This window comes from Cyclopterus lumpus, chromosome 17 (genome assembly GCF_009769545.1).
Source record: "Cyclopterus lumpus isolate fCycLum1 chromosome 17, fCycLum1.pri, whole genome shotgun sequence".
Lineage (NCBI taxonomy): Eukaryota > Metazoa > Chordata > Actinopteri > Perciformes > Cyclopteridae > Cyclopterus > Cyclopterus lumpus.
Genome location: NC_046982.1, coordinates 14,313,651 through 14,341,375, shown reverse-complemented (window position 1 = coordinate 14,341,375; position 27,725 = coordinate 14,313,651). Strand labels below are relative to the sequence as shown.

The window sequence follows — 27,725 nt, the reverse complement described above, 5'->3', positions numbered from 1 at the left end:
TGACGTGTTTTTGGAGGCCAAACTGGAAGTTTGCATCACGCTGGTTCCCTCGACAAAAAGCCCATGGGACCTTTCCTTGGGATTATTTCTGTAAAAAACAATCATCTATAATACTTATAATATAACACATTTTATTAAGCAAAATATTCTGAACAAATGAACATCACTTTTATGATTTTTGAAGTCCAAATGCAATCGTCCGAGTTAAAAAGATAACTTTAGAGTAGAAACAAACTACACAGGGGTCACATGACTTCATGTCACCACCACGAAGCTAAAGGCGGACTAGTGTTGGCCGAGATGACGGGTTGTATTCTCATTGAGTCACTTGTTAGCAACCAAGAGAATACAAATGATCCAAATTCACAAGCAGGATATTTTCTGAGGTATTTTATATCTTGGAGCAAAACGTCTCCTGTGTGTTAACCACAGACCTTATTTTTTTACATCTATTCAAAAACCCATGGAAAAAAACCATTGACCTTTTGAATATAATATAATAAAAATAATAACTTGTTTCCAAATTGTTGCACTCTATTGTGAAAAAGATTTCTGACAAATATGTTGCAACACATTAAGGAAGGAATCATATCTGGTGATTATAGGATAGATTTGGATGAACTGGTCAACCTGCCATGTTGAAAAGTCTAAATAATTTTAGGACTCAAAATTATGTCTGGGGAATCCCCACAACAGTGTGTAACTTGTATTTCTCAACCCTCCAAATGCACAGAAAGGTATTTTAGAAAATGCTTGTTTCCGCCGTGTTATAACGCAGCTTGTTAAAGAGTGTGCAGTGTGAAAAGTAGAAGAAATCCCTATACTGCCCTACAAAGACAAAATGTGGTAACTAAGCTGCAAACAAACTAAGTGAAACTATCAAAAAACCACATGTACAATCTGCTTTTTCTTGGCAAATGAATAAAATATCCTGTTGAGACCATAAAAGCAGTTATACCTGTTTGCCTTTGAGGGGCAGGAAGCTGTACAGTAGTGTGATCCCATAACAAACCTGCTCCTCGGTTACTTTTTTATTGTAATTTGTGATGACGATCTACAGGCTGTGCCCACCTCCAACGGGACGTCCTTTGACTTTCTCACAACTGAGAATGGACCTGTCTGTCTGGACTTGTATTCTACCCCTCAGTATAAAATGGACCAGCCCAGTGACGTAACAGGTGAGCTGCGTCTTCTCTCTAAATGTCCTTGAAAAGATCCAACTGAATGGCGTGAATATTGACAACATATATGTCATTTTAATCTAGTTTTTTCTTCATCACGGGTGCCGAAACAATTTTCAGAAAGCATACACCTGTGCATCCTCGTTCATAGCTCCTCTGGCAAGCCTCCTCTCTCCTTGCTCCCCGGGATGAATTTTAGGAATTGACACATCCTTCCATGAGTTTGATTTCCGGGTCACAGGAAGGAGGAGACGAGAAGGCACATAATAGAACAAATTAGAAGAATGGCTATAGTTGTATCCTAAACTAGCACTTCTGCCATATGGAAACGTTGTAATTCATATACATTATTATAGTAAGGTACCTTCTTTAAAAAACTATGTGGTTGAGACTCATTTTTAGAAACGACATCTAAAACCAGATTGATAAAACTCACATTTTGTCAGTAACTTTTTCTAAAGTGAGGCACAAGGGTTATCTCAATAATGTCACAGAGTACCGTAACTATTCTAACTGTCAGTTGTGTTTTTGTGTCCCACCAGAAAAGAAGGAAGAGTGCGTGTATGAGGTGTGTTTCCCCCCGGAGGATTTGCCGTTGGACGAAGGAGAGGAGAAGTCCGAGGGAGGAGAGGATGTGTTGAAGAAGAGAGGAGTCAGTGCGATGGTCAAAATCTTCCACTTCGTCATGAAACAGAGCTACATCTGTGCTCTCATAGCCATGATGGTGAGTAATGCCGCCCGCAGATGGTGTGATCTGGGAGCAAATTGTCATTATTACAGGCAAAGTAGCGGCAAGGTTCTGAGAGTTATTTGAGTTAGAGTTTAGTTTGTCCTGTTAAAATGTAAGCAAATAATTATTTTTTTATTTTTTACTGTAGGTGATAGGTGTCTGTCCATCCATAGTTGCAGTGTTAACCACTAACGGTCTTGACTAAATCTGTTTCACTCAAAGCATGATGGGAATTGTCCTGCTACATTAGATATACTGTACATGTGGAGATATTTGGAACAAACCCAAACTATTGTGGAAAACGTTATTTCATTCTTTAAAATTGTTCAAGTACCAGCCACATGCCAAATAGTAGTATACATTAAAACTACTGGTATTTTACTTGAGTATTTACATTTTATACAACTTTATACTTCCACTCCACTACATCTCAGAGACAAAAATATTGTACTTGTTACTGAACTAAATGTATCTGACGCCTTTAGTTACATTTTTGATAATAGTTTTTAGACCTCTTCCTGTTCAGTGAAAACCCTGTATCTCCAGGTGTGTGGATTTTGAATATTTGCAATAAACTGAAGGACAAAGTGTTTCTTTTTGTGTTGAGAAAACCTTCCTACTACTTAAGCTAAATAAACAATTTGAAAAGCCTCTCAGATCAGCAGGAAAATGCATTGTCACAAAGCTGAAAGAAGGGATATTTTTCTAAACTCGTAAAAAGTTTACTTTTTATAGATATGTTCTAACAGGACAGCGACGCTACAACCATATTACGTTCTCTTACCAGGAAAATACAACATACAGCTTAATGCAGCAGTAATCTGAATCCAGGAACATCATATATATAATATCAAAAAACTGACATACTGCAAAATGAGTACTTTTACTTTTACTAAGTAATTTGTCCTATTACTGCCGACATAGTTTCACTTAAGTAAGATTCTGAGTGCAGGACTTTTACTTGTATTGGGAGTGTTTTCAGTGTGGTATTAGTACTTAGTACTTTTGCTTATTAAATTAATATGAACGCTTCTTCCACCGCTACTAGAATACATGACATATTCAGCTATGTCACGGGTCATGCAGTGCCTCTGTAAATGATCTTAGTATTTGACCTTCCTTAGCGCTTCATCAACAGCAGAGTTTCAGCACTTTGTTTAGCATGTTCTGTGATTTGTTCTGTTCAGGTGTGGAGCATCACATACGTCAGCTGGCTGACGTTTGTCTTCCTCCTCTGGTCTTGCGTGCTGTGGATGGTGAAGGACAGGAGGCGTTACGCCATGCTGTCCTCCCCCTTCATGGTGGCCTACGGCAACCTGCTGATAGTTCTGCAGTACATTTGGAGTTTTGAGATCATGGATCATTCCAAAGTTCTCGGGTTCTTTGTCAAGAAGGACAACCCCTTTCACTCTCTTTCATCCAAGGTTTGGGCGTTAAACACAAAGCATTTCCTCGATTTTGACATTGCCATGTATTTCTGTCTACTATAAATCAATGCAATCCCTTAAACACACCTTAGGATTGAGTGACAGCTTGTGATCTATAATATGTACAAGGATGTTGTGATGCAACAGATATACTCTGTATGTAGCTAGTGGAATAATTGTAAAACTGTGTGTCTCAGTCAATTAAGTCATTATTTATGAATGGCTCGAAGACCTAAATGTGTCAAGAATAAAATGTTATACAGCAGTTGATCACCACACACTTGCAATGGTGTGTTTTAATATGACTCATAACACATATATGTATTACACAGTGCATGTGTATGCTATTTTCTAACGTGCCCATATTCTGTTAAAGTAAATGTAAATTATTTCTTATTTCATCTTTTCTAAACATGTTATTTATTGTGTGAAGGTCCTGTGTCTCCTGAGCTTCTGGCTGCTGCTAAGACAAACGCTGACAGAGAGACAGGAAAAACTCAAGGAAGATAGCGCTGGTCTCTCAGATGTTTATGTGGAGGATCAGATGAAGAAGGGTAAGCACTGGGCTCGTATTAGATTATAGTAGAAATAATCTAATCTAAGTTTCAGTATAAGCTGTTAGCGCAGCCCATACTTGTAAAAGAATACTAACCAAAGATTGAAGTTTGCCTTTTGTTAGGAAGCCTTCAGCTTTATTCATCATATTGGACTCTTTAGTTTATTTTCGAGGGAGGAATGCTAAGGCTGTTCTGCAGGCCATCCGGATTCATACCCTCCCCACTTTAGCCACTTTAGTCACTTGTTGGCATCATGTTTCTAAATGATCCATTTGTTGCTGTTCATGTCAAAGATATTGCCTTAAATTATGAGTTGGTATGTCGGCTTTTTCATTGAATAGATATTCCGGAAAGTCTCAAACCATTGTTTTTTTTAATCCTTCCTCTCTTGTTTTCAGTTTTTTAGGAAGGTTTTAACCACATTCCGCTTCCTACTGTACTTCACTTGTGCAGGTGGTTTACTATATGTACAATATAAATGTGTGTATACGTCGGTTAGTCAGGAAACTGAATCCGTATTATTCAGTCAGTGCAGTTTTCTGATTCACTGCTGTGTTTTATAGAGGAAGAGGACTCTGAGGAGGGAGGCGAGCAAGACATGATGCAGGTTTTGGGCAACATAGTCATGGCTCTGCTGGTGAAATACTGGATCTACATCTGTGGTGGCATGTTTTTCATTGTCAGCTTCGAGGGAACAATTGTCATGTACAAGATCATCTACATGATGATGTTCCTCTCCTGTGTGGCGCTCTACCAGGTAAAGAAACCCCTGTGATTGTCAGGGCCTTGTACACATCCTGTAAGTAGCCACATATTACCAATCTCAAATTCCAACTCAAGTCCACATTATTTAAATATATTGTACTGTATCTTCTTATTCAAGCGCACACAGTATTGAAGGAAACCCCTTTTTATAGCTGCTCTGTGTCAAACCTATGCACATTTAAAAATACACAGTACCCATTTATATACAATCCAGACAGACATATTTTATATTGATGTAATATTTTGGGTCTTGACTTTAAAAAACATTGAATAAATTATTCTTTATTTGCACAAATCTCTAGACTACAAACGTTTGACCTATTTTGCTTATAAAGCACTTTGAAACCTAACTGGATGCAATGCAAAATGTTCTCATCGTGGTACTGTATCTGTTTATTCCAAACTTAGCATATGGGTGGGACGCTGTAACATTTCCAAATTAAATTTCCCAAAGACAGACATATCATAACGTTTTGTGTACAGCAGGCTGTATTTGCAAATGTTTTATAACCCCTACTTTATTAATGTTATTTATTATTTACCCGTAATCCCTATTAGTTCTACCTGGGGTCCATACAAAAACACAACATAACAATGTAAAAACTAATTTGTAATAAAATCCAAAGAAAAAGATGAAGAACAAATTTAAAACAAGGAAAGTACATCCAAAAAAACAACAAAGAAAATGATTAATTATTATTTGCCCGCAAAACAAAACAATACTATACAATGAGAACTAACTTTTAAGTCCATTTCCTCATTACAGCTGATTGTAATTCGTTATCTAATGCACTCGACAGTTCTCAATTGTTAATGCCGGTAAATATAGCGTTGTATCATCTGCATACATAACTGCTCTTGCTTGATTGAGAACAAGAGGAAGGTCTTTGTTGAATAAAGAAAATAGTAATGGTACCAATTAGCTTACTTGTAGTACACCACATTGTAACTCCTTCATATTTGAAAATCTACCATTATGATATACATATTCCTGTGAGAAAATAGTTGTTACCATAGTAAACACAGATGTCATCTGTGCTCTTTAATTAATTTAATGGATAGTAGCTGTTAATGTCCGAGAATGTATAACCCCTGAAATGTAATTAATACAATTATTCTTCTCTAGGTGCACTATGAGTGGTGGCGAAGGGCCCTGAAGTACTTTTGGATGTCGGTGGTGATGTACACCATGCTGGTCCTCATCCTGGTCTACACCTTCCAGTTTGACAGCAATACCTTCTGGACCGAAACGTTGAAAATGGAAACAAAGAGGTGAGCTGCAGTGACATATGTTGATGAAATTTCAGGGAGTTTGAAATACTGGTAATTTCAGAAGCCCTGAGAGGCAAGTGAAAATAAAAGTTCTGGTGATACGTTTTTTAAGTCCAAAACTCCAAACTGTTTTCTCTCGGGTGAAAATAAATGTGGCTTTGTCTGCTGTTGTAATACCCGTTTTGGCCACAAGAGGCTGAAGTGCACCACTACCACGTGTCCTGAATAAGACTAAAAGCATTTACGTTTTAAGTGAGTTTTAATTTCCCCATGCAGTCCAAAAACAAGTAACATAATATTGTGTGTTAGCAAGTTATATAACATTTCTCTCATGTCGTCTTTTGGCTAGAATGTACTTTAATCAGCAGTAATGGGCCGTTAGGGAAAACATGAATGCTTTCAGTCCTATTAAGAAAATGGGGTAGTGGTGCACCTTAGCCTCTTGTGGCCGACATAAGTATTACAACAACAAACCCTCTTCAAAACGATGCAGTAAAATATTTACTATACATACAGAAAATGTTTTAACCTGTTTACAAAGATGGAGAAAAAAAAGTAACTTCGAAAAAAATTATCCTGGCAAAACTTTGTTTTTCACCTGTTCTTTAGTTCTTTAATTCCCTTTTTTTGCTCACCTGCCTCTCAGGGCTCTCAAAGATAGTCGCTCCGACACAACGTTTTAAAAACTCTCCCCTTCAGTCAAATAGAAATGTTCAATGTTGACTTGAAGAAGAGCTTGATAGTTTAACAATGTTATTAAAACATGTTCAGCCTATGTTATTTAGAATAGAAACATGCAACATAAAATAAAAACCTTACATTATTTACAGTTACAATTTGTTGAAGGAAATGTGTGATTACAATAAGTATAACACATACACTTTAATTGTATACCAACCAGCAATGACAGAACTAGTTTAAATTGTATTGACCTTCTTTTGTTTACCTCGCTCACACAGGTACCTTAAAACATTTTTTTTTTTTTTTAAATGTGAGCTCAATTCCCGTGTTTTTCCTTTTTTTCCCCATCTATGCAGCTTGGAAGACATGGGCCTGAAGACGTTCACTGCTGCCGATCTGTTTACCAGGATTTTAATTCCCACGTCTTTCCTGTTGGTGTGTATTCTCCACCTGCACTACTTCCACAACCGCTTCCTCCAGCTCACCGATCTCCAGGCTGTAGTGGCCAAAGAAGAAAGCACTATCTACAGGTGAGACACGTTCTGTTTATTTTCTTTGGTTCAAACCATAATTGAGAAGTTTACTTTTTTGTTCTTTTTTTTCTGGTTTGTGTAAGTTCATACAGCTGAATTACAAACAAACTGCATACGTTTTAACAAAAGTAACAACAAAAGGTTGTTCATAAATAAACATGATTTAATTCCAGTCGCTTTACTTTTTGCTGAGCAAAGTTTATTTACAGTCTTTGGGGTTAAATATCTTGAGAAATGTACATTTGAACTTCGATCATTGGTGTGATCCCTTGCTGTCTATGATGATGTCATACACATAAATCCTGTTTCAAACTAAAATACATCATATTGAGGAAGCAATATATAATTTCATTGGATCTTTAACACAGCTGAATAAGGTCCAGACTACTGTTCACCTTTGGTTATGCTTGTATTGTAAGGCACTTTAAAAATAATTGTTTCTCTTAAATGTAGTGCTTTTATCAATTAAGGTTGTAATGGAAAAACTCAACAGCAATGAATCTTGACCCAGTTTCTCAAGATAATCCACAGACTTTGTTGTGAGTGGTTTCTTGTCGGAACTATTTTCTTGATACCGAACTGCACCTGCCAACAGTATCCCCGTGAAGAAGAAAGAGTGCATCTACTCGTGTACGAGAGGCTCATGCCCTTGAGAGCACTGGATGTAAACATTAACGCCGTCCTCCTCGGCTGAGCTGTAACGTTAGCTAGCTCAGTGGCGCTTGGTGAGCTAGTAGTATCAAGTAGAGATGCACTGTTTCAAAAACACTGGAAAAAGTCAGCTCTCAAAAACAAGAAACATAAAGCAAAATGATCTGCTAACAGAACAGGAACATTTCCCTTACCAAGATTTTTAAAAACAAATACAAATATGTTGTCTTAAAGAACCCACAGATATCTTAAAACTAGTGCGGCCAGAAAAAAATACATTTGTCTGGATACAAAGAAAAGATTTAAGATGTATTTTTGCAATATGAAGTAAATGTGCTCCACTGAAATAAGGCTCTATGCGATGCATATACTGAATCACCACATGATAAAACTGAACGCTGATAAATAATACTGAAGAACGCCCCATAGGAATACTTACTGACGATATCTGCATGTTAACAGACCTCAGTTGAGCGTGAGGTGAAAACATTCATCCCTTTTCATCTCACACTCTTCGGGATAGTCACATTTAACACACCCCGTTAAACACCCATTATAACCACTGTTCTCATCACACATCTGTCATTGTGTGCTTTGTTGTGCTCTCCGTGTTAGAACATTCAAATTTCCACAGTCTGCGTTGTGGTGTGTGTTTAACTTTACGGCGGTGTTGTTGTGGACTTTCCATTGTTTTTGCCGCTGCTTGCTTAGCTCGTTTCTGCTTCTCTCTGTGACCTGCTGCCATCTCTCTCTGCCACCCTTTCCACACAGCCGTGCTAAAGTCAATGGTCGTGTCTATCTGATCATGAATAGGTGGGTATCTGCTCGCTTTCTGTGGCATCCCTCATCATCCCAGTTCACCTCTGAGCCTCAACTTCCTCTCCCCGTTTCAATACAACCATTTCCCCCCCCCACGCCAACTTGTCAGTGTTACCCTATTTTTGCCAATGATGATACGTTGATGATCTTCCGAAATCTCTTACTCCTGGTGTTTAGGTATTTGATTGACATGAATGCTGTCTGTTTTCAGGTTTTTTTGTATTATTATTTTGCCTGTAGCCTTCTCTTTTTGGGTTCACTATTATCTCTCTGGATCTTAACAACCCTCCAAACCCAGCACAGCCTTTTTTCCTTCAAAAAACCCTTCCACTTTTCACAGACTGTCAAACAAGCATGTTTGAATTTGAAAGAACTGTTCTTCCCTCCCAGTATCTTGCCACACACCCACTTCTCTGCACTGACTCCCAGAACATCACCCTCCCCCTGAAAAAAAAACTGCCTACCCCAAACCACACAGGCCTTTTGGCCAGTTTTCATGCACTTTAATAAAACTACGTTGATATTCTCAAGTGATTTCAAGTGTCAGTGTCAGCCTGCCTTTGTTGGTGTCTCTCCTCTCTGTTCATCTTGACTTCTGTGTAACTTTATTGTTCTGAGCAGCATCAAGCAAAAAATTCCCATTCAACCGAGCAAGTAAGTGTGACCACTGGATAATGAAAATGCTTGCCTTGATATGCGGCCAGTTCATGCAAGCCAAACCCGACCTTTGACCTTTCCCCATTGCCTGAGAAGAATTTAAAGGGTTAATGCCTCCCTTCAGATGCAACTATTATTCTGCTGCAAGAAGAAAAAAAATCCTCAAACACCATACAAAAAATCCAACAACATAGGTTGTTTTAAAGAATGCAGAAGGAATGTGCACTGCTTATGGATCAGATTCATGCCTGATGAAATGCTGCTCTGTTGTTCAGTTAGTGGACACAGCTGGTGATTCCCATCTAAACATTTGCATCAGAGCCTTTTGACAACCACCTGGAGTCATATGTATGAATGTGTGTTGTATTTATATACTTATGAGGACACAATCCCTTCAAAAAGATGTAAGGAAATAAATCATGTGTAAACAATAGGTGGATTCTTTTCCCTGCCTTGATTTCTTTAAATTGCAGTGAGCAGTAAGATCAGATTCCAATTGATTTCCAATAGGTGAAAGTTAAGGTCACTTTATTGGGAGTATTTTAGTTTTTAGCATGTTTTTAAGTCAGAATGATAAAGGAGTAGGTCAAATGTTCTCCACTCTCTCTAAAAAAGGCGTAAATGGCTCAAAACCTAACTTATATATTTTATATTTGATGAGTTTCATTTTGATAAGTGTCAAATATATTCTTACCCGAGGCCGATTTTGTGATTGTGCATCAGCTATTGAGCCTTGAGACCCCATTTTATTGATATGAGGCCTTCTAACCTTCTGCAAAGTAGTCCTGAAGTTACAAATTAGAAGCCCATCGACAACACCAATCATTGCACCAGTTCTGATTTAACTTCATTTATTGCTGGATGATTGTGTGATTTGATCAAGGACTCAATAAAAGCTACTAAATGGATCTGTGTGGTGAGACTTTTGTCAACTGCGACTTAGTAGTTCCAAATATTGACCCGAATAAATGACTCTTAAAAATGCACCAAGATAGAACATCAGGTAATTTAAGGTCCTCATAAGTATAGAGACACAGATGTATGTGTGAGTCTGCATGCACATGTCTGTCATAACTTATTCACATGTCCTCAGACTTGTGCACCAGGATGGCAGCCTGGCAGACCTCACCATGCTCAGCGCCAACTCGGGGGAGCCAACACTGTCCAGAGAGGAGCAGGCACCGCAGGAGAAGCAGGAGAAGCAGGAGAAGCAGGAGAAGCAGGAGAAGCAGGAGGAGCAGGGAGAGTGGGAGAAGGAGAAGGACCAGGCCCTGCTGGTGATGTATGACACTGACATGACTGGCGAGAAGCCCAGGAGTATCTCTGACCCACGGAAGTCCAGCACAGAGGACAGCCAACCCTGCAGTGCGGGGACGGAGCCGGAGCCAAGCACCGAGCAGAGCTCAGGTACCGAGCAGCCGGTCCACAAGCTCCACCAAGACACTGAATATACAGCAAATCATGTTAGGGGTGCAACTCACATCATAAGTTCATGTGTAGAGTATTTTCTTTGTTAATCATTTCACCAGTCAGACCATCTATCAAAGTATTGTAGACAATATATCAGTCTGATACTAATATAAATGTGAAGCAAAAGAGTGGCATTTGAAGAGCAATATGTAGCTACATCAGAAACTTGACTACCTCCCTCCTCATCAGTTTATATCGACTCAAGCCCAAAACCTTTCTCAGTCACTGTTTGATGAAGAAGCAGATGGTGAATGAAGCCAGACTGGAGTAACAAAAACACTATACTCAACTGGTGCATTGCTGGTTGTGAATGGGAAGTTTTTAATGTGCCTGAGAACAAACAAATATCAAAACCAATTCATATGACAATAAAAATGCTCATCTAGAGGCTGTGTTGCTGATCACGTTTCAGACTTGTATTTAAACACTTTAGCGTCTCATGTGTTTCCCTTCAAATTACATTGAAACATCACACATGTTTCTCCTCACTGTGTTTACAGCTGAGGATGCCTTGTGCTGCTCTTCAGCAGCTACAGAGGCCTTTTCCCTCAGATCTCTCGCAGCCTGTAGATCTTCAGTCTGCTCAAAAGACACATGTTGCATACAGTCTTTAGAGGCCAAAGCTCTCTGAGAGAAGCTCAGTCTGCTGTCCAAGTATCTTCTGCCTGCACTCTCACCAGCCGGCCATTAATCATCCTGAGTAAAGCTGTAAAAATCTGTTGTATTGGAGATTTCTGGGTTCAGTAAGATTTACTTCTGGTTGTCTAGCTCAAGTGGTCACTTTCGCCCATTACATCGCCCGCTAAAGCCAACTAACGCAGCACTATTAGCATATTTACGTAGACAGTCACACTGGTTTTAAATTATTATGCTGTTTATATACACAGAAAATAAAATAGGTGATAAAACACAACACTGCAGGGCCTCTCAGTTTATAATGAGCTGCAAGCTATATGAGCTATATGCCCTCTCAGAGTTCTCTTATCCAAACAATGGGGCCACTATTAAAACCTAATCCTAATCTTTTTCTAAGAGAAAGATTTTGTGAAAATATATGCCCACCAAACTGTGGCTGGAGGTTTTATATCAGGTAAATCAAGCAACAATTTCAAATGTACTTGTTAATACAGATTTGTTATCTTGACATATTGCATACAGGAAAATATTACATTAACAATCATTTCACAGTTTTAGAATACATGTAAATCACATGTTGAGCTGTAAAGTTAACCCATAAAATGGTATACATATTGACATTTCTCTTTCTCTCACCAACATGAAGATCTCACTCCCATTTAACTATTATAATCCACACAATAACTATTGTAAATACAAAATACAAATATATGAGTGCTAGTGTTGGCAGAGTCTGATTATCTAAAATAATTTCAATGTCACCGCTTAATATTTACTTGACCAATTAAAAAAAAAAACGTCCCCATTAGTTACGACACAAAAAATATAATCAAATTATCAGTCTGCTCCAGCTTGAGTTGGTGTTTGAGAAGACATCAAAACAAAATGCTGGTGGAGGAATAATGATGTTCAAACTGTTACTGATGTAATTAAGATATAACACATTTACCATTTGCACTTGTTCAGTGCTGCTGTTTTTCCATTCACATGTATCTGTTTTTCTGTCTCTGCGTCTTCAGATCTGAAGAACAAATGGCACCTGGTGGTCGACCGTCTGACTGTGCTCTTCCTCAAGTTCCTTGAATATTTCAACAAACTGCAGCTGTTCATCTGGTGGTTACTGGAGATCCACATCATCAAGATCGTGTCCTGCTACATTGTCCTGGTCTCTGTCAAAGAGGTACGAAAGCTTGAGGTTACAATGTGTGACAATGATCAATATCTGCAACAAAAACAACAACATGTCATAAATTCAGGTTATAATCTACAGTTACATTTTTTTTGTTCAATCATGTTTTGGGAAACCCAGGAAGTCAAAACTTGTGCAAGTTTACTGTAAATACTTCTGTGTTTCCCTTGTGCTACTCCCACAATGGAAATCCTATGTATTATGTGTACATGTGCTTCTTTTTTTTTGGTGCTTGCCAGATGTAGTTACTGATGTTTGGACAGGAGAAACGTTTGTTTAATGTGGAATGTTTAAGTACCTACAGGTACTTTGGGCATTGTTCACATTTTCTTTATGGATTTTATTGCTCTTACACTCTCACTTGGTCTCTATGCCAACTTGTACCATTTTAAAATAAACCAGGGTTTTTTGTTACACCGCATACTTGCCAGATAATATAGTCTGGTGGTATTGGGGCGAACTGTAATGGCTGTTTTCTTGCCATCAGGGCTTTTTGAGTTTGGCACAAACTGACTAAGAGGGTTAAGCTGCAAAGGCTTTTAGATTCTTATTAAAACTCACTTTTATAGACTTAGATCAATGTAATGTAATGATCTTTCTTTTTTTTGGGGGGGTCTTGACTTTTCTTTTCTTTTTGCCTCACATTATTCTTTACTTTTTTCACCTTTTTTATATAATGTGCTAGGTCAAAGTGTTTAAACAATACTAGTCGTAGTAGGATGAGGATGAAGAGAAAGAGAATGTCGGTGGAAACAAGATGTATGTGAGCTGTTTTTTCTGTCCTCATCGCCTTTATTGTGTCCTGTGCAGGTGTCTTTGTTCAACTATGTGTTCCTGGCATCATGGGCCTTTGCACTGCCCTTCAGCCAGTACCGTCCCCTTGCCTCCAGTGTTTGCACTGTCTGGACGTGTGTCATCATCGTATGTAAAATGCTGTACCAGCTGAAGACTATAAAGCCCGATTCCTACTCGAAGAGCTGCTCTATGGTGAATACAATCAGAACATGCTCTTTGACCGTCGTTGTAGACACTACATATGGCTAAACTTTACCTTTACTATCCTACGCTGGAATAAGAATACATTTTTACTACATTCATACAATTATATTTTCTTTCCACAGCCAGTAACCTACACAGCAAACCAGAGTAATGTGATGAAGGAGTCTCTGCTGTATAAAGGACCAGTGGATCCAGCCAACTGGGTCGGCCTGGACAAGTCTCTTGACCTTCTGGGCTATCTCAGGGTGAGGAGTGGAAATGTTCATCAGCTGGACGTTTGCAGCATACCTAATGTCATCACAGCAAAGGAAAAACAATTCATGAAACTATGATCATGAAAATAATGGAATTTGTAGCCAGCAGCTGGTTAGCTTAGCTTAGCACAACGACTGGAAAACATAGAGAAACAGCTAGCCTGGCTCTGTCCAAAGGTTACAAAATCTGCCTATCGGCATCTCTAAAGCTCTCTAATTAACACATTAGATCTCGTTTGTTTAAGCCGTACAAAAAAAATAATAAATAAAAAAAGTGTCTAAGTGTAAAAATGTAAAAATAAAAATGTACACGGTGGTTGTGACTCCAGGAAGTCACTGCTCCTTTAACAGTCGCAAAACAAGTATTTTCAAACGTTAAAGGAATACTTCACCCCCAAAATGATCATGTGTACACCAATTACTCATCCCGTGTTTCATTGAATAATTGATGCTAAGATAAACTTTACTTACAATACGTTCAAACTCAGCTTTTGGGTATAAAATGTCAGAAAATACGACAAATTTCCATCACAAGTTGCCAGAAATTAAATAAGTTAAAGTTTTTCTGTTGATGAATGACCAATTAGTTATTTTTATTCAACACATGCATAATACATATTTAAAGAAACTCTCCATCTGTGCAGAACAACCTCTTGATGCTGGCTCTGTTGGCGTTCGAAGTGACGATTTATCGCCATCAGGAATACTTCAGATTGAGAAACAAACTGTCGCCTCCCGCTGCCAGGATTATCTTCCACGGCATCACACGGCAGCATCTGGACATAGGCATCGTCAGCTTCATCAAATACTTCATCAACTACTTCTTCTACAAGTTTGGACTTGAGGTTGAGACAAGTGCAAAGAGCAAAATAAATAATGATGGTATCTGAAAACATCCCTTCATGTTTTGTGTTCCCTGCGTGTTTCTCTCAGACGTGCCTGCTGTTGGGGGTCAATGTTATCGGGCAGCGTATGGACTTCTTCGCCATGCTTCACGCCTTTGCCTTGATCATAGTCATGTATAGACGCAGGAGGAAAGCCATCGCTGAGATCTGGCCCAAGTACTGCTTCTTCCTGGCCTGCATGCTAACCATTCAGTACTTTGTCTGCATCGGGATCCCACCAGCAGCCTGTAAAGGTTTGTGTGACCAACACAGCCAGTTTGTACTTATTGGTATGATTTTAAGCCACAATAAACTACTATTGTGTTGTTTTTTCAACTACTAATGTTTTTTTATTTATAGTCAATTGGGTTATCATAGTGTATAAAATGTCAAAAGATAGTGACAAATGCTCATTACAAGTTCCAAAAGACATCATTGAATTTCTTTATTTAACATTTTTAGTCCCAAACCCACAATATTGAAAATATAATAATTATATAAATAACAGAAAAGCTATTTTTCACATTTGAGAAGCTGTCAATGACAAACGTTCCTCCTTTGTTTTTGATTTTTAAATTTGTTACCACGTCAAATCTCTGCTTGGTCTCCTAAAAAAATGCATCAATAACTTTTTCAAGAGAACAAACCTTTTCCCGCATTACGTTCTGTATTTCACAAACACGTGTAATCAAAGTCTGCGTACACCTGCGTAGAAAGGAGGTTGAGCTGGATTGCAGTGGATAAATGAGTCAAACAAACACAGGACCTTCAATTAGGAACCAAATTAATACACCTACTTTAAACCAAAACAAGATATTTGACTAAACCTCCCCAAGTGGTTGTGTTGCTTAAACCTAAAAATAATTGAGATTTGTAAAAGAGTCACGGGGTGGTAATAACACTGTAGCGTTGATATACACGTACATAGAAACGTTGATATGAAATGTGTTTTTGGTTTAGACACGTCGAGATTCAACATATCTATAGTTTGTAGAATTGTACAATGTCAGCATTTTATTCTGGAGACTGGGTTGCTCTTATTTTTAGTCCCGTGCTCCACAATAGACCTGACTATCACCTTTTTATAGTGTTTCACATAAATGTATGTCCGATGATAATGGAGCACTTTTTCATTTCAGACTATCCCTGGAGGTTTCCCAACTCTTATACAGACTCCAAAGTGGTCAAGTGGTTCTATATTCCAGATTTCCTGACCCAACCCAATCCATCGTTCCTCATCTGTATGTTTTCTAATTGATATATATTTAGTGGCTATTATACTGATGATTGTCCTTATAGTTTCTAGTATTGAAAAGCTTTTGCTCAGTACAAGTTAGATTTTCTCCTCTTCTTTTCTAGATGACTTCATGTTGCTGCTGTGTGCCTCTCTCCAGAGGCAGGTCTTTGATGATGAAAACAAGGCGGCAGTTCGCATCATGGCTGGAGACAACGTGGAGATCTGCAGAGATCTGGACGCAGCCTCGTTCAGCGTCCACAACCCCGTCCCCGACTTCATTCACTGCCGGTACAGCAACTTACACTAAAGTGATGCTACTATTACACTGCAACAGTGGCCCGACTATGTTTGAAAAAATAAGTAAAGAAATCCTCTCGGGGATCATCCCATCATGGATACAGCATAAGGCACTGAATTCCAGACTTGTGTTCCAACACATACATTAGATTTTAAAGTAGATTCATTTGAATTATAACAGCTGTTATAATTTTGGTGCCATTGGAGCTCGACTGAACCGGCATTAACATGGAGGACAACAAGACACAGAAATGGAAAGGAAGTGAAGTAGCCGGCTTAATTGATGCTTAATGAGGTTAGATGCCGACAATTAAGTCAAAAGCGAAATGTTATCAAAACAAGCAGCAGCAGTTTGGATTTAAGCATTTAGTCTTGTAGTGTCTATGTACAGTTAAAAGCTTTGTTTATACCTTTTTAAGAGTAAAACATTAACTTTGACGTTTTACCATTGGTAACACCTACGGTTTACTGGATAGTATACTGGCCTGTAGTTGGAAAGCAGCAAAGGGAATTCATTATTTTAATATCACCCTTGTTAAAGACCATTTTTTTTCGGCTTTTGACGCCCTGGGAATGATAACGGACTGGTTTGCCATATCAGCTAAAAAGGTGACGATATCTCAACTTGTTTCTGCCGCCCCGCCCCAAGTGGCCAACAAATCAATTAACGCATGTTCAAAACAAAAAGGGTGCCGCTATCGTGCCAAGTTACCAATTAGAGCGTTGAGCTCAGCGATGGGCTACGAGGAAGTGGAGCAGGCCGGTAACAGATGGTGGCAGGTTTAGGATTTAGAAACGTAAAACAAAAGTATCATTCTCCCCAGTTTCAGCAACAACCACATGCAGTTGACGCGTGCTTGCTTTGTACCCCGGCCTGTTCAGCCGGAGCTGCTCAGTAGAAAACTGTTGTTGCACTTGGCAGCTAACTGTGTAACTGTAGAGGAGAGGTGTGGAGTGGTGCTGAATAAGAACATACTCACTCAGCAAGTCCCTCATCCTAGATAAATAAAGGTAAGGCAGATGACAGTAGCTTAGTGATAGCTGGTATTGAATACCCAGTGTATATACATCATTCTGAATTTTGGCTGCCGTCCAATATTTTAATCTAGAGCTAGATACTGATTTTGCACATAAATATCTAAAGAGTGAAGAGAGGGTTTTTGAGAGGCAAGGAAATAAGAAAGACAGCGAGAGCATCCTGACCTGTCCACATTCATTGATTATGTGCTCTTCACATTCCACTGTTTTGATGCGCAAAGTGGACAAGTCTTTTATTAACGCACTCTGCGTCCATCAACAAGCCCGAGTAGAAAGAAAGAGAGCTGTACAGCCCGTCTGTCCACGCCACAGCAGCTCTGCACTTATTCCATCGTTTCCCTCCAGGATCGAATTACGGATACGGGGTGGGGGAGGACGGTGGGGGGGGATCCATAATCAACAAAAACACTCTGTCCGTCACTCCACGACTCAGATGCTTTTGCCCTGTACTCTAACTCAATAAATAGCTTTTAAGTATGGAAAAAGGTATTCTCTCCCCTGATGAAGAAGGACACTCACTCAGTATTCCGGCCCATCAACGTGTTGTCCGATCCAAACCCACTTCATCAGAGCTGCTTCCTAAACAGTGCAGCTGTTGTTGTGGTCCCGTGTTTTCCCCAGGTCCATCAAATGAATGCCCGTTGCTTCCTATGTTTTCACTCCACACATCACATTAACGCTCTCTCACATGAGAACACAGGCTCCACTCACATGCTTTTAGCATGTTAGACACACACAGGTGTGTGAAACGTACACGTATCTGTGCTGAGTGACAGGTGTCGGGTTTCAGCTCTGGATCCCGTTCATTGATCAAACTCTTACCGGTGAGCACACTAAGTGATACACTAAGTGTGATTGATGTGCGGATTATGCACACGGCAACAGAATGAACTGAAATGTTGTTTTGACTTTTATGATGTGGTAAGCATGCTTCATAGAAACTTAGCTCAGCTGGCCCGACACCATGCCGTTTACTTCCAGGTTCATGTGACTAAAATCTGCTCATGAATTTTGCCCCATCTCAAATGAAGCAGAATTTCTTTGTTAATTCAACATACACAATAAAGCCAGATTTACATTAAATGTTTATGTCAATATATGTAAGAGAAAGTGGGCGAGGAAAGTTCATTATTGTCCTTGGGAAATGTAGTTTTACGAGGTTTACTTTCTACCCTTTTCTGGAGCGTTCAAGCACATCTAACAATCTTCATCAATCATCGGCGTTATGGATTTGGTTCTGTTGTCATCAGCTGATAACAGTGATTAACATGGCTCTGGAAAAGGTAAATCAAACTAATTGAGATTAAAATTAATTAAATTGAAGTCAGCAAGTGTTGGAAGAGGTACGTTGATCTTTTATTTAAGTTAAAAGTACCAATATGAAAAGTGTAGACTCTGTGACAAATACAAATACTGTACTCAAAATGTAAATGTATTAGAAGTAGAACGTAGTAGATTCAAAATATACTTAAAGTACCAAAAGTAACAGCTAATTTCAGACGCATATATAGTAAATCATTGTATTGTAATGTGTACATTACTTTAATCTGCAGATGATACATAAGGATAATCTGAATTGACAGCTGCCAAATACATGTAGTGGAGTAAAAAGTACAATATTATGAAATGTAGTGTAGTAGAAGTATAAAGTAGCATAACAATAAATAGTGAAGGACACTACCTCTAATTTGTTCTTAGTTTAGTTAATATCCTTTTACTCTCTACCTTAAGGAATTAACTATGAAAAAAACCCACGTAGAACAAAATTCAAACTTTCTGAATAACAACAATTGAGAGCTTCATCTTCACATCTCAAACCTGCTGAGTTGGTGAACGTGATGCTGTGTTCACATTATGTCACGCAGACCTCATCGGCTGGTTGAAAAAAGACGTCTAAGTCAATCGTGAAATCAAGGAAAGATTTCAGATTTTTCCGAAAAGAAGAACCAGAGTTGTGTTACAGTTAAATGTAAATATATTGTAATGTTTATACAGGCAAGCCACGTTTATTTATATAGAATATTCCATTAACAACACAATTCAAAGCCTTTCACATAAAGCATCAGAGCATAAAAGTACATTTAAATACAATTAAACCAGTCATTGCAGAGCCAAGAGAATAGAAAATAAAATCAAGCTAAACTAGAAGATAAACATATAAAATACAAGAATAAAGTGCAGTGTAAGAAATCATTTAATAAAAGGCAGTGAACAGAAAAGTCTTCAGCCTTGATTTAAAAGAAGTGAGAGCTGCAGCTGCCGAGCAGTTTTTTGGGGTATTTGTTCCAGAAAACACCGGTGTTATCAGCAGTGCAGCTATTTTAGAAACCGTTTCTGCTGCAGCATGAGGTTGCTATATGTATGTTGCGTTTACTGATGTCAGATCACCTCTGGGTATTGAAGTGACATTTTTTTCCCTGACAGTGACCTTTACCTGACATTTGGACACAAATGTATCTGTTGAGCTTGTTTTCTTTTTGGAAAAACACCGCTGACATATCGTTTTCACTTCTTTAGGTCCTACCTGGACATGCTGAAGGTCATCATGTTTAGCTACCTGTTCTGGTTTGTCCTCACAATCATCTTCATCACGGGGACCACGCGGATCAGCATCTTCTGTATGGGCTACCTAGTGGCCTGCTTCTACTTCCTGCTCTTTGGTGGTGAGCTGTTGCTCAAACCAATCAAAAAGATCCTCCACTACTGGGACTTCCTGATCGCCTACAATATCTTTGTAATCACCATGAAGAATGTTTTGTCTGTGAGTAGTCCATCTCAAATTGTATATCGAGCTCCGTGAGAAAATCCTTCATAAAGTACATATGAGTCAATATAATGTTTAGATTTTAAAAGCTATGTCTGCATGAATGGAAACCACATTTATTATACACTTCTCTGTTCTCAATATTTGTGTCCATACCAACACTGCCTGTGTGTTATGTGAAATAAAAGATCTTAAAGATATGTAGAGATATAATATATAAAATAAGTATTCTTGTTCTTAGATCCTGGCTTGTGGCTACATCGACTCTCTGATTCGTAAACAATGCGGGTTGGTCCAGTTGTTCAGTCTGGCCTGTACCATCAAGGAATACAACATTGACATCATAGGAAACGAGAGTGAGTGACTCAACATTTTACTTCTTCAACTAGACATGCTGGTGTGAGTTGCTGCTTCAGATTGTATGTCCAAGAGTGTGTTTCCCAAGAAGCTGAAATAAAAAATAACTACTGAAGCATAAAAAAAGATAAGAAAAACCCTGATTCTGGTGACCCAATGTTCTAAGTCTGATCTAAATGAAACTTTCTCCTGCGTTTATGACTGAAGAACATGTGGAAAAAAGGTTTTGCCAAAATAATCTTTCTAGATTCTGTCCTTTTTTGGTCATCTGTGAAACAGGTGGGGGAAATAAGTTTTCAAATTTACTTTTTTTAATTTATTTTTATCTCTCACATTATTATTATTATTAAGATAAAGTTAAGAGATTTTTATTGTCATTGTTGTTATACAACGACATTTCATTTGATGGCCCACAGCGAGCCAGTAGCAGCAAACAACAAAGATAGATAATGTAAATAGAGCTCATTTCGGCCACAAGAGGCTAGCGGTCACCAATATCCCATGTTCTTAATATAACTCATATATAATATAATTTATGTTTTCAACAGCAAATAGAACCCTTTTTTTTCCTACCAGTCTTACAGATGATTTTTTTGAGGAAATTAAAAAGATTATTTTGTCAAAACCTTTTTGTTCACCTCAATTAGATAAGACTTTAAAAGAATATATCACAAATTGTTTTTGTTCTCACCTGCATCTCAGGGCTTCCGTAGTAAAAACAGTCTACATTAACATTCTTGATAATTAACCCTCATAAATGTCCTCACTTTCACCTATCATTAGAGATATGTGAGCTGAACAGCAGCAAGGCCGGGATCATCTGGGACAGTATCTGCTTTGCCTTCCTGCTGCTGCAGAGGCGTGTCTTCATGAGCTACTACTTTCTCCACGTGGTGGCTGATATCAGAGCGTCGCAGATCCTCGCGTGCAGGTACGCAGCTGAGGCAGAGCTTTTACTGACATGACATGTTAAAAGGTTGCTGTGAAAAAGGTCTAGGAATCTGATTTAAGAGCGCTCTGATGCTACAAGGTCTAAAGTGTTACAACATGTAAAGAGCAAGATGGACAGACTCTGCACAGGGAAGGAAAAATCTAAAACTAGTGATGTGTATTAAGAAAACACGTCTGCCAAATCCCAAATATCCTCCGGAGTTCTATGTCAGTATAATTGGAAATATATGCATCTTGTCAGTGTTTATAATTGTTTATACAAACAACAGAAACTACAGTAATTACAAAAATGCTTGAGAGAACATGTGCAGTTCATTACGATCAGTCAAATTCAACTTGGCTCCTTCTGCGACTGACTTGCTCAATATAGTGACATCATAATTGGATAATTATGGAATCAACTAACCCGTTGAAGGGTTGTGTGACATTGTTTCAGCTTCCAAAGAGAGGGAATATTCTTTTGGTCAGTAAATAGTGAGGTAGGATCAAGCCTTCACACAGTGACTCTGATTGTGTTCAACCTTTGGTTGTGTTTCAGAGGGGCGGAGCTTTTCCAGGCCACGATAGTGAAGGCGGTGAGAGCGAGACTGGAGGAAGAGCGCAAATCTGTGGAGCAGCTGAAGAGACAGTGAGACTCCAACTGTTTGACTTCCTCCATGTGGTTTAGTGCTGTGGTTTGGTGTTGAGGTGCACTCTATGCAACACGAGGGGAGGTTTTGAAGTGGCAATGTAGCAGTACACCAGTACTGACAATAACCGTGGTATTTGAAAACAAAGGATATCCTTAATAACACACTTGATTATATCAATATAATAATGTGTAAATAATCCAGTGCCTCTTAAATTCCAATTAATACCAATTAAATGTGCGTGTTAATTATAATCAAGAAACATGTCACCCAGTGCAACGGTGTTGCTCTTTGATGTGTTTTTAATATTTGTTGTACAATAATGGAGTTCTATGGCACAGCTCAATAATATATATATTGGGCTTCTGCCGCACAGGCACTACTTAGAAATAGAATGCATTGTTGTTTTTTGTCTTTTCATGGAATTTCTTGACTATAGAATATAATTACTTAAACATGATTATGTCTATATCCTGACTTTGAATATCTTTGAGTCTCAATTTAGTGCATAAGTAAACGTGATTAAGAAAGCCATTTAAAATCTATTCTGTGTTAAAGCAACTCCTGTCCTGGTCTTTACTGTTTCCAGGAAGCCATTGCTTCCGTATATCATACTACATAGAGTCAATGTATTCCTCCACTTACATGTTATCTCAGGAGTTACTCATAAGCTCTGATAATATCCACTCGCCCGCTCTAATGAACACTCCACTGTTTCATAATGTACACTAATTTGTATATGAAGCCTGGAGATGTTTATGGTCAGTCTGTTAAGCCGTCAGTGATGTTCCTCTGTGTCGATACTTTGTGTCTCTTCACTGCCTCTCTGATCTAATCAGGATGGAGCGCATTAAGGTGAGGCAGCAAAAGTTTAAGAGGGGCAAGGAGAGGATGCTGAGCATTGTACAGGAGTCTGGCGACGGACCGACCCTCGTCCCCCCCGAGGAGGATGATGATGACGGTATGACGACGGCTGACTCTGTCTGCGCAGTCAATGTTAGAAAAGTTGGTGTTGAGGTTACATGTTCATAACCTAATTCATAACTTATGTTGTATATTGATGTATTTGCATTTGTCTTTGATCTAAAAAAAAAAAAAAAAAAGCAGCTTAATAGAGTAAAAAAAATGCCTTGAAGTTTGCAGAAGAATTCATTTTCTTATGAAATGTTGCATTGATGTATTTGTGAAATTTTAGGAGCACAGCGAACGAAAGCCAAGACCAAAAAAAAGCAGTGGTGGAGGCCGTGGGTTGACCATGCTTCCAGTAGGTTGACCCCCCAACCCTCTTTTTTCTCTTCCTCCACTCTGATTGGCCCTTGTGTCCTTGACCAGAACGCTGAGGATTCCCATACTGCCCCAGGGCTCTGAAGGCACCAATACACAGTAGTCTTGCTCCAATCAGACTTTAGTCTTTTTCTGTCTCTATTTAAGGGCCCTCGTTACTACCTGTAGCTCTCGTGTACACTCTGTGTGGAGAGGCTCTTCAGTTTCCAGATGATCTATTAAACCGTATCGGTATCGGTGCAGAGCAGGGTTGCCTTAAATAGACACAATGAGACTTTTGCAAGAGAAAATGACTAATGTCTGGCGGTTTGTACTTGACATTGTTTAAAACATAATCCTCGGTCTCACCTAAAGAGCCCACAGTAGAGAATCACTCTGTTATAAAACATTTTTATGCAAAGATATGAAGTCGACTCGTCTTTATTCTCAGTACTGGAATAAAGGATGAAGGGTTTGTTCATTCTTTGCCTGTGGACATGATCACCAAACAGGAGAAAATAAAAAAGGATTGGATATATAAAATGACGACCTTTACTGTCTCTGTGGTACATAAAAAAACAAATACCAGCATCTTTGTGAGTCAATATAGTGGTCGCCTGTTTGGTTTGAACTCATGTCTCATGTCATTCTACACCCCCACATGACATTTTCAAATTATTTCTCCATTTCATCTCTTCGTCATCTGATGTTTCATCTCCATATCCCAGCATCCTCCCTCACCTCCCGCCCACTGCGATTCTGTTCAAGGACATAAGTCAGCCTTGTCTATCCCACTTAATTACTGTAAACAGGAGTCACTTCCTCTGTCGAGTAGCCTGAAGGCGACTGTGCTTACTGGAATAATTTTTAATTTAAATTGACGACCTTCATTGTGCTTTGTGCTCATAGTTCTATCAGTAACATTGTGTTTTCTGCATTTTCTGTTTCATCCTTACATGTCTCTGATGTTTTTAAATGCGTGTCTATTTCACAACTTACTGTAGACTCAGTTAGATGTTTAAAAGTAGTGAATTTCTCAGACTTTTACGGTAAGTGGTTTTATTTTCCTGCATCTTCAGCCAGGGAACCCTTTCTGAACCTAATTTCAATGTTTTTGAAAAAAGATGAATGACTTCAGCCTCCGTTTGACTGAATATAACTACACTTTACCCTCTGCCCCCTTCAGTGGTTAGAAGTGGAGACTATTACTTGTTTGAAACTGACAGTGAGGATGAGGAGGAGGAAGAAGAGGAGAAAAACGATGAACAGCCAAAGAAGTCTGCGTTTCAGGTGACTTCCACTAGTGGCTAATCAGTTTCAGTGAGAAACAAGATTGTATTTCTGTCTCCGTCACAGTTATTTAATCAAATACATGTTTTATTATTGATGAGGATGTTGCATTCAGCAGAGGTAAATAATAATGTATGTTTACTCAAGTACTTAACAGTTCTAGTTTTACTTCATTATATTTTCTGTATGCAGGAAAACATACTCGGATCCTTTGCTTAAGTAAAAGTACTACAACAATGTAAAAATACTCCATTACATTATATATATATAATATTTATATTTATATGGGGAAACGTAAAAGTACTGAAGTGAAGTAATGTACAAAAGTAAAAGTAAACCCAAAATATGTTTTTTGCCTTTTTTTTTTAATTCTTGTTTATTTTAAAATATTTAAAGCAATTATAATTGTACCTCTTTGGCCCTCAAACTTTTATTTGAATGAAACCACGTAAGAAGGTTAGATGTCTTTTGTGAAACTAACGACTCACAGAGATCTGAAATGTGACAAGAGGCTCCAGCTAGACACTACTTTCAGTCAAAAAGATCACAAGCCATCTATTTATCTTTTTTATTTATGTTTTATTTTTTTATGTTTTTCACATGTAAAATCTGAAAATAAGTTAACCTCTGGTATTTCTAATAATATGAAACCAATTTCTACTAATCCTCTCCCACTCTGTCTCTTTGTAGCGAGCTATTGGAAAGTTTGTCTCTGCTCTTCTGGCCTTGCCCAAGTCTATCATTAAGCTGCCTAAAACTATACTGCAGTATTTAGTCAAGGCAGGCAAGGTACTCACCACCACAAGCATGCTTTCTGTATGAACAGCACTTAAAGTAACTAATAACGCCCCAGCAAACTGCCTTTCCAGCTCATGTTTGGTGTGTATTCACACAGCACCTTGCTAGATGAGTTTATCCACATCAAAAGCAAATGCTAGTTTGGCATAAATCATCTAACATAAACTGGAATAGATATGCTATGGCCTTTGCTCTTTTGCATGTTGTTTTGACTTGACGTGGTCTGCATGAACTGGAGCATTTGGCTGACATTATATTGGTTGGGTTATGTGTTTCCTGACTGTTTTGACCCTTTCATTGTGTCTACTCCTGTGAGCATTGCATTTGTGAGCTATTATGGTCAGTGAGTCAGGTGGTGCCTGACTCACAAAAAAAAATGACATGTAATGTAATGGTGCAAGTGATGCTTGGACCTTGCCTCTGTGTTTGTGCATGTTTCCGTTCAATAACCGAAAATGTGTTAATTCTCAGCAATATCTCACCATGAATTCTAACAATGCAGAGTATAAAAACTTGCTGGAGATAGGCGGTAGATCGCCAGGAATAGCAGATAATGTGTTTTTTATATAGGTTCTACTGGAATTTTTAATGGACTGTTTTTGAAAAATATTTATTTCAGAGCAGCTATGTGAGTTTGCTCCTGAGAAGCAGTGTGAGCTATATGTTGAAATGTTATATTGGAATCCTTTTAAATCGTTAATGTATTGTTTTTGAAAATGGTCTGTTGTCATTTAAAGAGTACATGAATTGTAATTGAGAGACTAAAATGTGCAACACCCCCATAAAATGCTTGTTGTTGCTTTTGCATAATTTACCTAAGTGACTTGTCATATCCTTTTATCGATACTAAAGTCTCTCTCTCTCTGCTCTCTAGTTTCTTTATCACGCCTGGATCACAGACCCCAAAGCGGCCCTCAGGGCACGAGGGAAAGAGAAACGCAAATTTTGGAAAAAATACACCAAAGGCGTTAGACACAGTAAAAAAAGCAAGACAAATGGTAAGCAAGTCAACTCACATGAAACAAACTTAACTCAGTGTGAATGAATGACTTTCAATGTCATTCTTTCGACCATAATGAGATGTCTTTACTGTACTCCAGCAGGTAATGTGACCGTAGAGATTGGTGAGCTCTCAGATGGGCAAGAAAAAGAGGAAGAGAACAAGACGTCTGGTGGTCCAGGTTGGTTTTTCTCCTTAAGAAAATGGTTTTATGAATCTTCAAAGAATGATGGATTTGATTTTGTGCTGTTAAGTTCCTGCTTTATATAGTGTTGATCACTATTGTATGTTAGTTTTTATCCTCTTTTTTTTGGTTGTGAAAAGAGGGGTTGATGGGCGATAATGAGTTAGGCCTCTTAGAAAATTATAGAATGGAAAGAATCAATCACTAAGTTGTTACCTGCAAGAAAGTAAATTACTTTCTGTTTTCCCTAATTTAGATTCCACTGATTCACTGGCTTGTCTAAATTAAATTCTGTTTTTTGATAAGGACGCCGCTTTAGATGAAAAATTCCAACATTGTTATTTGATGGTCATTTCTTCTACAGACAGGAGGATGGTTAATAATATGCTCTGTACAGTTTTATAATGTCAGTTTCCACAATTTCTGCACATTGGCATTAAACAATCAGCTTTTTCTTACTGCCACTTTGCAATTCTTTACTGCGCCCTGAAAAGTTGAACTAATGAGTGTTTTGTTTTGTGTTAGACAATATCATCAAGCGAGTGTTCAACATCATAAAGTTCACCTGGGTGCTCTTCCAGACGATGGTGGACAGCTTCACCAAGTGGATGAATGACATGTGCAGGGAGTACATCGACATCTCTACCGTGCTGCGGATAGAGCGATGCATGCTGACCAGAGAGGTCAAAAAGGTTCGTTTTTTAATTGGAATTTGTCTTGTTTTCTTTTTTCTTCTTTTTTTTAAATAGATTTTACAAGCCAATTGAAGAACTTTGGTATAATTAAGAGAACCAGTAATTGTTTAACTCCTCTTCTCCCACCAGGGTAACGTGCCATCTAGAGAGAGCATCCACATCTACTATCAGAAGGCCATGAGGCTCAACATGTCCAGGCAGGCCAGTTTGGATCAGCTAAGTGAGGACGAGTCGGCCTCGGGCTCCGCCAGGGTCCACAGAAGGCGAAGAGGCTACCCCATGGAGAGCCAGGACTCCACAGCCTCCAGAGACAGCATATCCAGGTACACACAGCAATGCATCATGGGAGACCAAATGAGTCAGGAAATGTTGCAGGGAGTGTTCACAAGTGGTGAGCGAGACTGCAAAAGAATATATTCTAGCTTCAAGACTTCTTTCTTCTATAGTTCTCTGAACTTTCTGCCTTGTTTTTAGGTTGTGAATTTAAAAAAAAGAAGCTTTCAGTGAACAGGAATGG

At 38.6% G+C, this 27,725-nt stretch overlaps 1 protein-coding gene across 1 annotated transcript in view; it reads left to right on the top strand.

Annotated features, from left to right (window-relative positions):
* LOC117747063 (piezo-type mechanosensitive ion channel component 2) overlaps positions 1-27,725 on the top strand; it is a 74,275-nt gene that overhangs the window by 31,742 nt on the left and 14,808 nt on the right. The window contains 28 exon segments of the mRNA XM_034556459.1: positions 1,061-1,178; positions 1,724-1,905; positions 3,099-3,335; positions 3,772-3,892; positions 4,459-4,652; positions 5,787-5,932; positions 6,970-7,143; positions 10,367-10,451; positions 10,506-10,680; positions 12,399-12,559; positions 13,379-13,555; positions 13,690-13,812; positions 14,466-14,666; positions 14,755-14,959; positions 15,845-15,946; positions 16,065-16,230; positions 19,795-20,038; positions 20,283-20,397; positions 21,182-21,329; positions 21,888-21,977; positions 22,818-22,939; positions 23,174-23,242; positions 24,428-24,531; positions 25,222-25,320; positions 26,204-26,327; positions 26,433-26,510; positions 27,039-27,205; positions 27,338-27,531. Of these exon segments, the coding sequence (XP_034412350.1) occupies positions 1,061-1,178; positions 1,724-1,905; positions 3,099-3,335; positions 3,772-3,892; positions 4,459-4,652; positions 5,787-5,932; positions 6,970-7,143; positions 10,367-10,451; positions 10,506-10,680; positions 12,399-12,559; positions 13,379-13,555; positions 13,690-13,812; positions 14,466-14,666; positions 14,755-14,959; positions 15,845-15,946; positions 16,065-16,230; positions 19,795-20,038; positions 20,283-20,397; positions 21,182-21,329; positions 21,888-21,977; positions 22,818-22,939; positions 23,174-23,242; positions 24,428-24,531; positions 25,222-25,320; positions 26,204-26,327; positions 26,433-26,510; positions 27,039-27,205; positions 27,338-27,531 (4,121 nt within the window).